This window comes from Protomyctophum parallelum (genome assembly GCF_964188405.1).
Source record: "Protomyctophum parallelum genome assembly, chromosome: 10".
In the NCBI taxonomy this organism is placed as follows: Eukaryota; Metazoa; Chordata; class Actinopteri; order Myctophiformes; family Myctophidae; genus Protomyctophum; species Protomyctophum parallelum.
The window spans coordinates 27,428,936-27,445,562 of record NC_139704.1 but is presented as its reverse complement, the minus strand read 5'-3'; the positions used below and the strand labels follow the sequence as shown (position 1 = coordinate 27,445,562).

The 16,627-nt window shown below is 38.0% G+C and overlaps 1 protein-coding gene across 1 annotated transcript; it reads right to left on the bottom strand.

Annotated features, from left to right (window-relative positions):
• Positions 1-6,117: 6,117 nt before the first annotated feature.
• LOC310865509 (serine--tRNA ligase, mitochondrial-like) lies at positions 6,118-7,715 on the bottom strand (the record flags this gene model as incomplete). The annotated part of the gene is made up of 5 exons (XM_083774654.1): positions 7,522-7,715; positions 7,344-7,398; positions 6,928-6,991; positions 6,346-6,451; positions 6,118-6,225 (listed from the first exon to the last, which is right to left on the bottom strand). Exons 1-5 carry the CDS (start codon positions 7,579-7,581, stop codon positions 6,118-6,120), a joined length of 393 nt encoding a protein of 130 aa, XP_083630780.1. The 5' UTR covers positions 7,582-7,715.
• Positions 7,716-16,627: the final 8,912 nt, after the last annotated feature.

Here is a 16,627-nt window from a genome sequence, read left to right as displayed (position 1 = left end):
ATAGTCGATCCTAGCATTTCTGGTAACTAGTCCAAAACCCAACATAAATATAACAGGTATTTATATTTATGCTATAGCCATAACCCCTCTATTGTAACGAGTCATACAGGTTACATAAATAAACCTTAAAGTACCACAACAAAGTAATTAAGATCCATTAGTCAAATCTTCGACTTCATCCATTTTTATTCAATAATAATTAACTCATTAACTAATGAACATTCTTTAGTACAATTAAAATAACAAATGTGAAATTAAATTACAATGGGTTCAACATGAACATACAAGCCAGCCAGCCAGCCAGTGGCTTTCCGCCAGTCAGCCAGCCAGTCCGTTAGCCAGTCAGTCCATTAGCCAGCCAGCCAGTCCGTCAGCCAGCCAGCCAAACAGCCAGCCAGTCAGTCAGTCAGCCAGTCCGTTAGCCAGTCAGCCAGTCAGTCCATTAGCCAGCCAGCCCTCAGTCAGTCAGTCAGCCAGCCAGCCAGGCAGTCAGCCTGCCTACCAGCCAGATAGCCAGGGGCCAGCTTGGGGGCCAGAGCCTTTGTAAAATCCAACACAAACTTCTTCCTCTCAGCAGTACATGGGGTCTTGGAGAGGCAGGTAGCCAGGGTTTCAGTCCCATCGATCGTACTGCAAAACAAAGAAAATGTGTTAAAACCCTAGCATCTAAAATAGCAGGTCTACAAGTTCCCAAACAATGCCTCATGCTGCGACTAAGTGGGTGTCTAAAAATACAAACAAATCTATGAAGGCACTAGGGAGGGCACCAAAACAGAGTGGGCACTAGGGAACGGTGGGCAGACTGGGGTGTGGGCAAGCTATCTATGAAATCTATTAAAAAGTTGAATCTGCAACACAATTTTATATGGCGTCCCTGGCTCCTGCTGCATCTCTCTCAGCTAAAGGTTTTCTCTCAATTCAATTCAAATCAAATTATCTTTATTACCTGGCATGAGAAAACATACGTTTACATTGCCAAAGCAAAAGTGAAACGAGACAATCAAGATAAAACAATGTAAATATGTACAAATAAATATTGAATATAAATAGGAATTAAATAAAGGTGTAACTGTAAACAGATGTGTTACATTAACATTTTGAGTAATACTATCTTGTGAAACTATAAAAAGATTTCATATTCTCTCACACACACACACACACACACACACACACACACACACACACACACACACACACACACACACACACACACACACACACTTTAATTTAATAAATAAATGTCCTCCAGTGGTTATTATTGGTATCAGACCTTCACAATATGATGTGATTGAAATGTCACTTTATTGAGATGCTTAACTTGAAAGAAAAGGTTTTTAATATTTCACTTTATGTGCAATTAATCTAGAATATATGATTTATTTTTATAGAAAAAATTAAATTAACTTTTCCACAATATTCTAATGTTTTGAGAAGCACCTGTATGGGAACATCTATTTGTAGTAATAATATTTCATACTGACATAAGTCTTGTGTCCTAACTGTGTGCCATTGTATCCATTTCAGGGATTGAATGTGAAAGGGCTGAGAGTCTTAGAAGGAAAAGTCAGAACAGACAGGAAAGAGAGAGAATTCCTAGCAAGGACAGAGAAGAAGAAATGCCAAGCGAGCACAGAGTAGAGAGTGAAATTCCAACAGAGGACAGACAGACAGCTGAAAGAAAAGAACCTGTGAGGGAGCACAGAGTGGAGAGAGAAATTCAAACAGAGGACAGACAGACAGCTGAAAGAGAAGAACCTGTGAGCGATCACAGAGTGGAGATAGAAATTCCAAGCGACAGAGCAGAAGCAGGAATTCCAAGCGAGGACAGAGCAGAACCTGATGAGCAAAGAGAAATCACCACTCTAAAAATAGAGTTACAGAAGCAAATCGCCACAGTGGAGGATTTGAGAAAAGAATTAAAAAAGCAACAGAGGGCTACTCACAGAGCACAGGGGGCTGCTGATAAGGCACGGGCATCATTAAAAAGATCAAGGAAGCAAAAGGCAGCTTTGCTCAGAAAAAACAAAAACACAGATAGAAAATTAGCCAAAATATTTTCTGAAGACCAGATGAAGGCATTAGGCCGAATAAATACAAGGGGGATGAAATGGAGTAATAGCACCATCAAAAAGGCACTAAAAATCAGGTTTTCTGCAGGACCAACAGGCTATAACACCCTCAGAGATCTGCAAATCCCTCTGCCTGCAATAAGAACGCTACAGGCGAGAATGCAAAGGGTTAAATTTGAGCCAGGGATTTTAGAGGAGGTCTTTACCTTTCTAAAACTTAAGGCAGCAGGGATGGGTGAGATGGAAAGGGAGTGTGTTTTAACGCTTGACGAGATGGCCATCACTCCAAGTGTTGAATTACACATGGGCTCAGGACGGCTGTATGGGGATGTCACTTTGCCAGATCACACTGGACCAGCAACACACGCCTGCGTTTTTATGTTGGCTGGCGCTACAACACGCTGGAAACAGATTGTAGCTTACCACTACAGTGGCAATTCAACACAAGGCAAAGTGTACAAACCAATTATACTGGATATTATCGAAAGAGCCGAAGCCATTGGGCTTCATGTCATTGACGTCACCACTGACATGGGTAGCCCTAATCAAGCCATGTGGAGAGCTTTTGGGGTAGACTACAGCAATACATCTGTCCCACATCCTGTGACCCCAGAGAGGCAGCTGTATTTCATGCCTGATGTCCCCCATCTGGTAAAAAACCTGAGGAATGCCCTTGTCCAACACACAATCACAATTCCAGATTATGTTGTGGAAAAAGAGAATTTAACATCTAATGTAGTGTCACTAGAGCCCATTAAGGATCTCATTAATTTCCAGGAAGGGATGGCACTGAAAATAGCTCCAAACTTGTCCAGGAAATCCATTGAGCCTAATCATTTTGAGAAAATGAAAGTTGGCCCCGCCATGAATGTTTTCAGCCACTCAAGTAGTGCTGGACTGAAATATATGGTGCAGAAAGAAGGACGACCCCAATCCCATCTAGCAACAGCATGGTTCCTAGAGAAGGTCAATCACTGGTTCGATCTGATGTCCTCCCGCCATCCCACTATGGCATTGAGCAGACTAAAGTTGGAGGAGTATGAGAAAGCCAAGGTCTTCCTCAACGACATAATTGATCTGTTCTGCAATATTAAGGTTGGGAAGACTGGTGGCTGGAAGCCCATACAAACAGGGGTGGTAATGGCGACTCGCTCTATTCTGGCAATACAGGAGGAGATGCTAACACGAGGACACAAGTTTGTCCTAACGGCAAAATTTACCCAGGACTGTCTGGAAAATGTATTCGGCTGTGTACGATCCAAAAATCCTACACCAACTCCAGTGGAATTTCAGCAGGCACTGAGATTAATATCAGTTTCACAGTTTCTGGCACCTGTGAAAAGTGGGAGCTACCAGGATGATGACAATGAATTTGCAGTTGACTTCCTGGACACACTGGAGCCAATACAAAAGATTACAGACAGAGTGGAGGAGCGAAGAGAGGAGATGGAAGACGGACCTCCTGCAACCACACCTGAATTCTCAACCACCGAGAAGAACATTCTTTACACCCTGGCAGGCTACATTGCACACAGTGTTATAAAGAACAACAAAATCTGTAACAGCTGTGAAATAGCAATAACTGACAGAGAGTGTGCCAGTAATGCAGAGGAGGACAGCATGTCCTCCTCTGCATTACTGGCCCTTAAAGAATATAAACCAGGTGCCCTTTGCCGTCCTTCCCCAGAGGTGTTTGAGTTGATGCTAAAATTGGAGCAACTCTTCAGACGCACGTCTTGTACTGCACTGGCAGTATTGGAAAGGGAGTCACTGGCTTTGACCAGCAACCTTCCACCATGCCATGGAGTGCACCAAAAATTTACTCGTCGCTTCATCCAACTCCGCATGAGGATTGAGGCCAAAAAACTGAATTTTGAGAGAAAGCCCAAATCGGATGGACACCGTGGCAGCAAAAGTCAGAACAAAAAGGCCACTAGGAGCCTAGCTTCCACACCAAGAGCACCCAGGCTGTCCAACACTTTGCTCCTGGCTATGGAAGCAGTAGGCATCCCTGTAGTTCACTCAGGTATGCCAGTCAGCCTCATTTCAGTTCCTTGCATTTAATTTTACACACCCCACCAGCAGCATGTCTCAACCACACCACTCATCTAAACTGCACTCTAGTGCCCTGGAGTTAACCAGCCAGACCTTATCTGCTGAGACACATGATGGGCTACACTTGAAACTATGCGTGTTGGTAACTGGGTGGCCGGGTGTCTGGGTATGAGCACGAAAACATGGTTGTTTTTCACCACCTGTGCGCAACCTAACGCACACACAAACACACATGCACATATTAACTGTATATATGATGCTTTCGGGTGTGCTAGTACAGTACAGTGACAGTACAGTAGAGGGACCCCCACATAACATGGTAACTGTCATTTCTCTACCGTTTCGGTAGAGAAATGACACACAGAGTTGCACCACTCACTTCACACGGTGTGATTCACACACAGAGTTGCACCACTCACTTCACACGGTGCGATTCTTTGCTTTGAATCGGAACAAAAATACTTATCTTTTTTTTGCTTTGTTGTGAACTAGGTCCAGGCTTGCCAGTCAACACCAACGTGTCACCAACAGTCAATGTTTCCAGGACATGGCTGCAAAGGTTAAGAACATACATTATTAGTTACATCTTTCAGAAATAGCCGTAAAGTTACATGAAGTTATTAGTCAATACTATTTGTAGTAGTATTGGTAGTAAATTACTATTAGTAATATGAGTTACTACTACTACTAGTTTTTACTCTCCCGATTGGATGACATTTTTTACCCCCACATGAAAATGCATTATTATTACTTGCACAAGCAGAGCGCACAAGTATTGTGGTCGGTTGGACCAAAAGTGGTATGTATGTATGATGTCATGGTGGTCATATTCTATAACTTAAAACTGTTTTAAACAAAATAATTGTATTTTATATTAATGTCGGATTTCTTTAAAGGTTTATTTGTTGTTTTAGTATTTAATTTCAATATTTTACAGAGGGGCTGATAGTAAGTTCGTAGCAGTCGGGATTACTTGCACGCTCTGCTTGTGCACTAGTACTACTTGAGTGCAACTCGCAAGTTGGCACTCGACAGAGTGCAGTTGTAGTCATTATTATTATTATGCATTGCCATGGTAATATATACAGTATAAAAAACGTTTAAAAAACAAGAGGGTTGCGCACACCCAGTCCCTCGCTGGTGCTAGACAAAGGCAGATGCAGTTAAAAAGAAAAGGAAGTCGGCACAGCAGCTCTGCTCCACAGTGTTTTGATAAAGTGACTTTTTGTCACTTTGTTATTTAAATAAACAAAACACTGTGGAGCAGAGCTGCTGTGCGGACTTCATTTTCTTTTAAAATATACAGTATAGTCATTAGCATTACTTTCTTTCTTACAGACCTCACCCTCCTGTCTCAGAAGAGTGACAGACCTGACTGAGCTCCGACTCAAATACACCAAACTACTTCCTGCATCACGTGATCTTCACCTGCTGCACGCTGCTGTGCATCATCTGTTTGCTGTTGCTACCCGAGACGAGGGGTCAACCTTTGCGATGAGCATTGGGCTGCATACCACAGCCCTCCTGGAAGGGGACGACCGAGAGAAAGAGGAAAGGAAAAGGAGGAGGGGCTGTGTATATCATTGCTGTCGGGCAGAAACCTCTTCTCTCCACATGCTAATCTAACTTGTGGGCGGTTTTTTTCCTCGTAATTTAATACCCTACTTGGCCTAATACTTGACCATACTACAGCGTCATCCAAAAGCATAAGAAATAGCAGAGCTGCAAGTAAAGCTTGAAAATGCAGCGTGAAGAAGTGACGCGTTTCTAGCTTGTTGTGCGTCCTACAACGATATCCAGGTATGTCAACCCAACTAATTTGAGGTCAAGGTCAAATGGGAGAGAAAAGTTATTTTTGTCTCCACTAGGCCGAAGGCATGGGGAGAGAGAGTTTTTTTTAAAGATTAGTTTTTGGGATTTCATGCTTTTATTGATAGGACAGTAGAGTGACATGAAATGCGGAGAGATAGGAAGTGGCACGCAGCATAGCAGCTTAGGGTGCCCGGTCCACCACGCCGGCAACCCAGGCCGAGAGCAAGGTTCTGGTACTCACGAAAACGGCTCCTTTCAAAATGTCTGGCACCACCATGGGGATGAAGCCCTGTAGATGTGGCAAGACAAACAAGAGGCCTGATGTTGTGCAGTCAGTCAAGTAGAGGAAATTGACTACACACGTTCATATCTAGACTTCATAGTTGTCTTTGCCACACACAAGACTTACCCGCCGTTGTAACATGTCCAAGGCAAAGTTCTGCAGAGCGGTCTGCAATCTGGCTCCCACTCCCCTCAGATAATACGACCGGTGGCCAGAGATATGGGCCAGATTCCTGGAAGATAAAACAATCCATAATTAATGGTTTATACACACCATGCAGCACAATCAGTATAAAAGTTATTCTGGACAGTAGAAAAATGCACAGAAAATGTTCCATTAAGGTCATGACAGGAGTTGCCGTCAAAAATGTATTTGGTAATTTCTTTCCTACATCCTGGGATTTGTTTAATAGTTTTAATACACAAGTATTAGGGGACACTGTTTTACACGCTAGAGAGGAAATGAAAATTAGCTACAATATTAGACAGGGCAAATACCAGAGAGAGTGATCTGACTGTATGTCATCTACAAAGTTAAACACAAACCTCATTCCAAATAAAATATCTGATTTATGTGAAGATTACCAGTACATAATATGTGTAATTAATAACACTACGAAATAACACAATAGCTACACAAAATCATTAAAACTTTACAAGACAATGGACAGCAGATATTGTGGAGAATGTTTAAATGGAAAAGTCTCACCTTTGCCTTAAAATCCCCAGTTTCTCCCCTAGCTCTACATGGCCTCTGGGTTTGAACTCAAAGACTGTAGAAAAATGGAGAGAAAATGGAGGTCAACATGAAGCCCTGAATGGGTTTCCGTTGACGAGAATGAAGCATGAGATGTTACAAGATGACAAGTCCAAGTATGTGCATTTCACATAAATAAGCCGTTGCCGTCTCCATGGTCTACTCTAACCTTTTGTGTCATAAATTAACGTCCTACTTGATTATACTACAGCACCACACAAAGTCAGATCTCCAAGCTTGAAATGCAAGACGCTTGGGTGATCTGCTACTTTTGCTATTTTTTTATTTGAATCCTGAAGAGTAACGTAAAGTAAAGTTTTGGACATATGAGGTTTCCACCCGACAGACGAAGCACAGGTTCACATCACCTGGTTTCTCCCCAACCAGCTCCAGCACTCTGGCTTGGCTCTCCTCTCCGATTGGCTGGAATAGGAAATTGGGAGATTTAATAACCTTGGAACGACCACACCGTTTTCAACGACTACAGCCTAATTTATAATTTGGCACACGGCCATGTTGTTCGCCTGTGCGTGCGTGAATGCTCACCACATCAGGGTGTGTGGTGTTGGGCAGTCTGAGAGCTTGTCTGTAGTGCTCACTAGACATTGATTAATTGATTGATTGATTTCTATAAATTGTTAATAAGCCTTGATCTTACATTTCTTTTGAAAGTCAAGAATAATTTTATCTTTGGCGTTTTATTGTTTTTAATGGCCTGTCGTTAAATTAAAGCCTTTTTAAAAGTGAGTCTTTGCTAGAGTGTTTGAGTTTGCTCTTTGGAACACTTTGCATAAATCTGCCTCACTGGCACACGCACCCCTCTACACCAGAAACCACACGGGCTGGGCCAGGCTATCACGACATGAACTTGATGTACAGTACAATAATTATATTGTCATGCCCCCTTTAACCCATTTTGGGGCGGGAACCCCTTTTGGTGTTTTAAACATTGTTATAATTTAGCTATTGAAAAATAGCAGATCTACAAGCTCGGCGCGCTATGAGCTTGTATGTCTGCTATTTTTGAAAAATCGTGAAAATGTGCCTGAAATCTTTGAATATATGTTCTTTCAGAGCGAGTTTTTAACTCGAATCTTTGCTACTGAGAGGGTCCCTGGAACTACAAATTTTCAGATGGGGGTCAGCGGCCAATGTCATATATATTTGGGGTTCCTTGACATGAATATGTTTGAGAACAACTGACATAGAAACATGTTTTTTTCAGAAAAGACATTTTTTAAATTTCAACGTCGGGCCTAAATGGGTTAAGGCCACCTTTGTGGTGCGATGGTGCTCCATCCTCAGCACATGTCCCGGCCGTCTCAGGCGTCTGTGTGTGTGATCTCCTTGGCGATGCTCCGGCTCCCTGTAGCTGTTTGTTTGTTTGTACAGTTCATTACGGGAGCTATTATACGGCTCTGGGTGTACCCAACCGTCACTATAGGGATGGCATATCACTTGTTTACAGTCACAAGGGCGAACTCATAGGAAAGTAAATTACTTTTGAACCAGGTATTGTGACCTTAAAGATGTTCCCAATCTTAGCTGAACAGTCCAGCAGCTTGCGAGATTAGCTCATGGACACACAGAAAACATGACACATTGAGAGCTTGTAGATTGGCTATTTTCAGGCTGTTTTTTCTGCCATGCATGATGGAAACCTATTATGCAAACCATATTTAGCCACCTTTAAAAGTAATGAAATATTGCAAAACACTTACGTTTTAAACCATGGGTCTCCTGACATGAGCTGTGTACTGATGATCACCTAATACAAAAGACAGAAAATACAAAAAATATATATTAATATATTTTTTTGCATGAGAATTCTATACAACATAAAGTGTGTTTGATTTTACACAACATAACATTTAACCTGCGGTCTTGCTGTGACTATTGTATAAACCGTCCTCCTGCTGTGACTACGGCTCTGGGAGGCCTTGGCTATGGCTCCAGGGGAATAGAATATACTTACAGTACTACAGACTTGCATATTCAAGCTTTTGAGAGATATTTGACAGACCGACCGCTAGCAGGGATGAAAAGCTGGGTCAGGTTTCATTAATTACTATTCTTGAGAAGAATTCTTAAGAAAATCTGGGTTACACACATTTCCCAGTAAATGTTTAAATACTTGGTTTGCTAAGGTCAGCAAACAATGGTGTGTTCTACAATGGTTACTGTCAGCCATCTTGCACCTTTTTGACAACTGGTTAGTTTTGATGGGGAATGCTTACAGTGTTAATCAACAGTTTTTTAGGATAGGAAACCTGTACACTGGCACGCTTTACTGGAACTACACCACAGCTCAAACAGCACCTACCTTGAGAATGGAATTGTCCTGGTGAGTGTTTTTGGTATCATAGCCCTCTAGCAGACATCTGCATGTTGTATTCCCTGAGCCAGCAAATTCTGCCAAATTCAGGTCAGCAAAACCAAGCTGTAGGAGAGCAGTGAGTTGGCAAAGTTGAGGGATAGATTAATTTCAAGTTTGTTTTGAATATTGATTGACGTATTCTCTTAAGCTGTTTACATTCTGTCTCCAATCATTTCAACTTTAATGGAATCCTGATTTGTTTTTCTTTGGTCATCTTATAAAATATCACTGTGGCCTAACATTCATCCTGTACACATATTCTGGAACCTGAGCACGTGTATGTGTACGCATCACCAGATAGCACAAACACTCGTCTTCTTCATAAATGTCCGTTTAATAAAGAATAAAAGTGTGAAACTGTAAATACAGAAAAAAGATGCATATCAAAAATTTATCTGACAAACATGAAATGCATGAAATGTACTAATACAGCAATGCAAATACACAGATTAATTTATCTGGCAACAATAAACTGCAAATGTTTTACTCTAACAAAAGCACAATGAAATAAACTTGCATTAATTGTCTCTTAAGCATGATGAAATAAACTTGCATGAAATGTGTCTTTAGAAAGTTAAACATACACAAAACACCAACATTCCAAAGTACTCACAAACAAAGCCTCTGTGAGGTCCAAACACAGTCAGTGTGAGTGTAGAATGAAGAGAAGAGAAGAGCAATCCCTTTTCCCTCTCTAAACAGAGGAGTGGTTTACAATCCCTTGATTAACACTAAAGGTGCAGCTAATGCACTCTTGATTGACCTGACCTGAGTCCATGACATCAAAGGCAGAAATAAGGTTACTCTTGATTGACCTGAGGTCATGATGACCTCTAATGATCAAAGACACAGAAAATAAAGTTACATTCCCTCGTCAGCCTGTAGAAGGCCCTACTACATGGCAAATAAAAGCATGTAGCATAACAACACATGTACACAAATGTATATATCCCTGAAATGGCTGTACGTTACAATTAACAAAATATTATTTATTATATTTATATTTATTTTAAAGATACATTATATAGCTGTATTATTTAGTTAAGTTTATTTATTTTTTAACCGTAATTCTGTCCCATTGTATTTTTACACCATATGTTCTAATATCATCTATTCTGTACAAGCCTGAATAAATACTGTGACACGGCAATCCAATCCTGTCTGGTCCTCATGCTCTACAGGGATGCTGGTGTTAGGTGTAACACACACACACACACACACACACACACACACACACACACACACACACACACACACACACACACACACACACACAATAAAAAATACATACAAATACAAAGCATTCACTTATATGAAACATCAATAGGTTACATATCTTAGCGAAATTACACTAAAACACATTGATAAGGTGATTCAAATGAAATCTGTTTATAATAACAGGCTATTTGTATTAAAAGACATGCATATAGGCTGTTATCGCGAGAATCTCAGTTCTTAACAGCTTGTCAATGAATTCTCGCGATACTGTCCGCTCAGAAATTCTTATTGTGCTCTTTCGAGACGTCAATATAATTATATCGTTTGCAAATCATAAAACATAGTATCCGAAAATAACCTGTGACATGTCTTCTTTCATCTGTCAGCATCGATTATTTTTTAGAAGGGCATAGTCATTAATATCGATGTTTGTTCATGCCTTGTCCGCTGGACTCCATTAAGATCCAATGCATTCTGTCAACATCCGGTTCAGAAACTGTCCCTAATTAGCGTCCCAGCATTCCCCAGCCGGTCCCCAATAGCGCTAGAGGCCGCCATTATGCCGGCCCCATGAAATGAACGGAGTTTGCATAACTCTGTCTATTTCTAAGGCTCTGGTAGGGGCTATAGCCCATGTTCAAAAATGATGAAAAACGAGGTAATTTTATTTATTTTTAAACGATGGGCTATAACCCATGTTTTTTGAATTTTTTCATTTTTTTCAAATCCTCAAAACTGATGAAAAACGGCGTGCTATAGTATGCCGTACGGTAGGGGCTATAGCCCATGTTCAAAAGTGATGAAAAACAAGGTTAAAAAAATATTCAAATTTTCAAAAAACGATGGGCTATAACCCATGTTTTTTGAATTTTTGATTTTTTTTCAAATCCTCAAAAATGATGAAAAACGGCGTGCTATAGTATGCCGTACGGTAGGGGCTATAGTCCATGTTCAAAAATGATGAAAAACGAGGTTAATCTTTTTTTTTCAAAAATTAAAAAAACAATGGGCTATAACCCATGTTTTTTGAATTTTAGATTTTTTTTCAAATCCTCAAAAATGATGAAAAACGATGTGCTATAGTATGCCGTACGGTAGGGGCTATAGCCCATGTTCAAAAGTGATGAAAAACAAGGTTAAAAAAATATTCAAAAATTCAAAAAACGATGGGCTAAAACCCATGTTTTTTGAATTTTTGATTTTTTTTCAAATCCTAAAAAATTATGAAAAACGGCGTGCTATAGTATGCCGTATGGTAGGGGCTATAGGCCATGTTCAAAAATGATGAAAAACGAGGTAATTATTTTTCTTCAAAAATTAAAAAAACAATGGGCTATAACCCATGTTTTTTGAATTTTTGATTTTTTTTCAAATCCTCAAAAATGATGAAAAACGGCGTGCTATAGTATGCCGTATGGTAGGGGCTATAGCCCATGTTCAAAAATGATGAAAAACGAGGTAATTTTATTTATTTTTAAACGATGGGCTATAACCCATGTTTTTTGAATTTTTTCATTTTTTTCAAATCCTCAAAACTGATGAAAAACGGCGTGCTATAGTATGCCGTACGGTAGGGGCTATAGTCCATGTTCAAAAATGATGAAAAACGAGGTTAATCTTTTTTTTTCAAAAATTAAAAAAACAATGGGCTATAACCCATGTTTTTTGAATTTTAGATTTTTTTTCAAATCCTCAAAAATGATGAAAAACGACGTGCTATAGTATGCCGTACGGTAGGGGCTATAGCCCATGTTCAAAAGTGATGAAAAACAAGGTTAAAAAAATATTCAAAAATTCAAAAAACGATGGGCTATAACCCATGTTTTTTGAATTTTTGATTTTTTTTCAAATCCTCAAAAATGATGAGAAACGGCGTGCTATAGTATGCCGTATGGTAGGGGCTATAGCCCATGTTCAAAAGTGATGAAAAACAAGGTTAAAAAAATATTCAAAAATTCAAAAAACAATGGGCTATAACCCATGTTTTTTGAATTTTTGATTTTTTTTCAAATCCTCAAAAATGATGAAAAACGACGTGCTATAGTATGCCGTACGGTAGGGGCTATAGCCCATGTTCAAAAGTGATGAAAAACAAGGTTAAAAAAATATTCAAATTTTCAAAAAACGATGGGCTATAACCCATGTTTTTTGAATTTTTGATTTTTTTTCAAATCCTCAAAAATGATGAAAAACGGCGTGCTATAGTATGCCGTACGGTAGGGGCTATAGTCCATGTTCAAAAATGATGAAAAACGAGGTTAATCTTTTTTTTTCAAAAATTAAAAAAACAATGGGCTATAACCCATGTTTTTTGAATTTTAGATTTTTTTTCAAATCCTCAAAAATGATGAAAAACGACGTGCTATAGTATGCCGTACGGTAGGGGCTATAGCCCATGTTCAAAAGTGATGAAAAACAAGGTTAAAAAAATATTCAAAAATTCAAAAAACGATGGGCTATAACCCATGTTTTTTGAATTTTTGATTTTTTTTCAAATCCTAAAAAATTATGAAAAACGGCGTGCTATAGTATGCCGTATGGTAGGGGCTATAGCCCATGTTCAAAAATGATGAAAAACGAGGTAATTATTTTTCTTCAAAAATTAAAAAAACAATGGGCTATAACCCATGTTTTTTGAATTTTTGATTTTTTTTCAAATCCTCAAAAATGATGAAAAACGGCGTGCTATAGTATGCCGTACGGTAGGGGCTATAGCCCATGTTCAAAAATGATGAAAAACGAGGTTAAAAAAAAAAGTTAAAAAATTCTAAAAACGATGGGCTATAACCCATGTTTTTTGAATTTTTGAATTTTTTTCAAATCCTCAAAAATGATGAAAAACGGCGTGCTATAGTATGCCGTATGGTAGGGGCTATAGCCCATGTTCAAAAATGATGAAAAACTAGGTAATTTTTTTTCTTCAAAAATTCAAAAAACAATGGGCTATAACCCATGTTTTTTGAATTTTAGATTTTTTTTCAAATCCTCAAAAATGATGAAAAACGGTGTGCTATAGTATGCCGTACGGTAGGGGCTATAGCCCATGTTCATAAATGATGAAAAACAAGGTTAATTTTCTTTTTAAAAAATTCTAAAAACGATGGGCTATAACCCATGTTTTTTGAATTTTTATTTTTTTTTCAAATCCTCAAAAATGATGAAAAACGACGTGTTATAGTATGCCGTACGGTAGGGGCTATAGCCCATGTTCAAAAATGATGAAAAACGAGGTAATTTCATTTATTTTTAAACGATGGGCTATAACCCATGTTTTTTGAATTTTTTCATTTTTTTCAAATCCTCAAAACTGATGAAAAACGGCGTGCTATAGTATGCCGTACGGTAGGGGCTATAGTCCATGTTCAAAAATGATGAAAAACGAGGTTAATCTTTTTTTTTCAAAAATTAAAAAAACAATGGGCTATAACCCATGTTTTTTGAATTTTAGATTTTTTTTCAAATCCTCAAAAATGATGAAAAACGACGTGCTATAGTATGCCGTACGGTAGGGGCTATAGCCCATGTTCAAAAGTGATGAAAAACAAGGTTAAAAAAATATTCAAAAATGATGAAAAACGATGGGCTATAACCCATGTTTTTTTAATTTTTGATTTTTTTTCAAATCCTCAAAAATGATGAAAAACGGCGTGCTATAGTATGCCGTATGGTAGGGGCTATAGCCCATGTTCAAAAATGATGAAAAACGAGGAAATTTTTTTTCTTCAAAAATTAAAAAAACAATGGGCTATAACCCATGTTTTTTGAATTTTTGATTTTTTTTCAAATCCTCAAAAATGATGAAAAACGGTGTGCTATAGTATGCCGTACGGTAGGGGCTATAGCCCATGTTCATAAATGATGAAAAACAAGGTTAATTTTCTTTTTCAAAAATTCTAAAAAAGATGGGCTATAACCCATGTTTTTTGAATTTTTAATTTTTTTTCAAATCCTCAAAAATGATGAAAAACGACGTGTTATAGTATGCCGTACGGTAGGGGCTATAGCCCATGTTCAAAAGTGATGAAAAACAAGGTTAAAAAAATATTAAAAAATTCAAAAAACGATGGGCTATAACCCATGTTTTTTTAATTTTTAATTTTTTTTCAAATCCTCAAAAATGATGAAAAACGGCGTGCTATAGTATGCCGTATGGTAGGGGCTATAGCCCATGTTCAAAAATGATGAAAAACGAGGTAATTTTATTTATTTTTAAACGATGGGCTATAACCCATGTTTTTTGAATTTTTTCATTTTTTTCAAATCCTCAAAACTGATGAAAAACGGCGTGCTATAGTATGCCGTACGGTAGGGGCTATAGTCCATGTTCAAAAATGATGAAAAACGAGGTTAATCTTTTTTTTTCAAAAATTCAAAAAACAATGGGCTATAACCCATGTTTTTTGAATTTTAGATTTTTTTTCAAATCCTCAAAAATGATGAAAAACGACGTGCTATAGTATGCCGTACGGTAGGGGCTATAGCCCATGTTCAAAAGTGATGAAAAACAAGGTTAAAAAAATATTCAAAAATTCAAAAAACGATGGGCTATAACCCATGTTTTTTTTATTTTTAATTTTTTTTCAAATCCTCAAAAATGATGAAAAACGGCGTGTTATAGTATGCCGTATGGTAGGGGCTATAGCCCATGTTCAAAAATGATGAAAAACGAGGTAATTTTATTTATTTTTAAACGATGGGCTATAACCCATGTTTTTTGAATTTTTTCATTTTTTTCAAATCCTCAAAACTGATGAAAAACGGCGTGCTATAGTATGCCGTACGGTAGGGGCTATAGTCCATGTTCAAAAATGATGAAAAACGAGGTTAATCTTTTTTTTTCAAAAATTAAAAAAACAATGGGCTATAACCCATGTTTTTTGAATTTTAGATTTTTTTTCAAATCCTCAAAAATGATGAAAAACGACGTGCTATAGTATGCCGTACGGTAGGGGCTATAGCCCATGTTCAAAAGTGATGAAAAACAAGGTTAAAAAAATATTCAAAAATTCAAAAAACGATGGGCTATAACCCATGTTTTTTGAATTTTTGATTTTTTTTCAAATCCTCAAAAATGATGAAAAACGGCGTGCTATAGTATGCCGTATGGTAGGGGCTATAGCCCATGTTCAAAAGTGATGAAAAACAAGGTTAAAAAAATATTCAAAAATTCAAAAAACGATGGGCTATAACCCATGTTTTTTTTTTTTTTGTTTTTTTTTCAAATCCTCAAAAATGATGAAAAACTGCGTGCTATAGTATGCCGTATGGTAGGGGCTATAGCCCATGTTCAAAAATGATGAAAAACGAGGTAATTTTTTTTCTTCAAAAATTCAAAAAACAATGGGCTATAACCCATGTTTTTTGAATTTTTGATTTTTTTTCAAATCCTCAAAAATGATGAAAAACGGTGTGCTATAGTATGCCGTACGGTAGGGGCTATAGCCCATGTTCATAAATGATGAAAAACAAGGTTAATTTTCTTTTTCAAAAATTCTAAAAAAGATGGGCTATAACCCATGTTTTTTGAATTTTTAATTTTTTTTCAAATCCTCAAAAATGATGAAAAACGACGTGTTATAGTATGCCGTACGGTAGGGGCTATAGCCCATGTTCAAAAGTGATGAAAAACAAGGTTAAAAAAATATTCAAAAATTCAAAAAACGATGGGCTATAACCCATGTTTTTTTAATTTTTTTTTTTTTTCAAATCCTCAAAAATGATGAAAAACGGCGTGCTATAGTATGCCGTACGGTAGGGGCTATAGCCCATGTTCAAAAATGATGAAAAACGAGGTTAAAAAATTCAAAAAACGATGGGCTATAACCCATGTTTTTTGAATTTTTGATATTTTTTTTCAAATCCTCAAAAATGATGAAAAACGGCGTGCTATAGTATGCCGTACGGTAGGGGCTATAGCCCATGTTCAAAAATGATGAAAAACGAGGTTAAAAAATTCAAAAAACTATGGGCTATAACCCATGTTTTTTGAATTTTGGAATTTTTTTAAATCCTCAAAAATGATGAAAAACGGCGTGCTATAGTATGCCGTATGGTAGG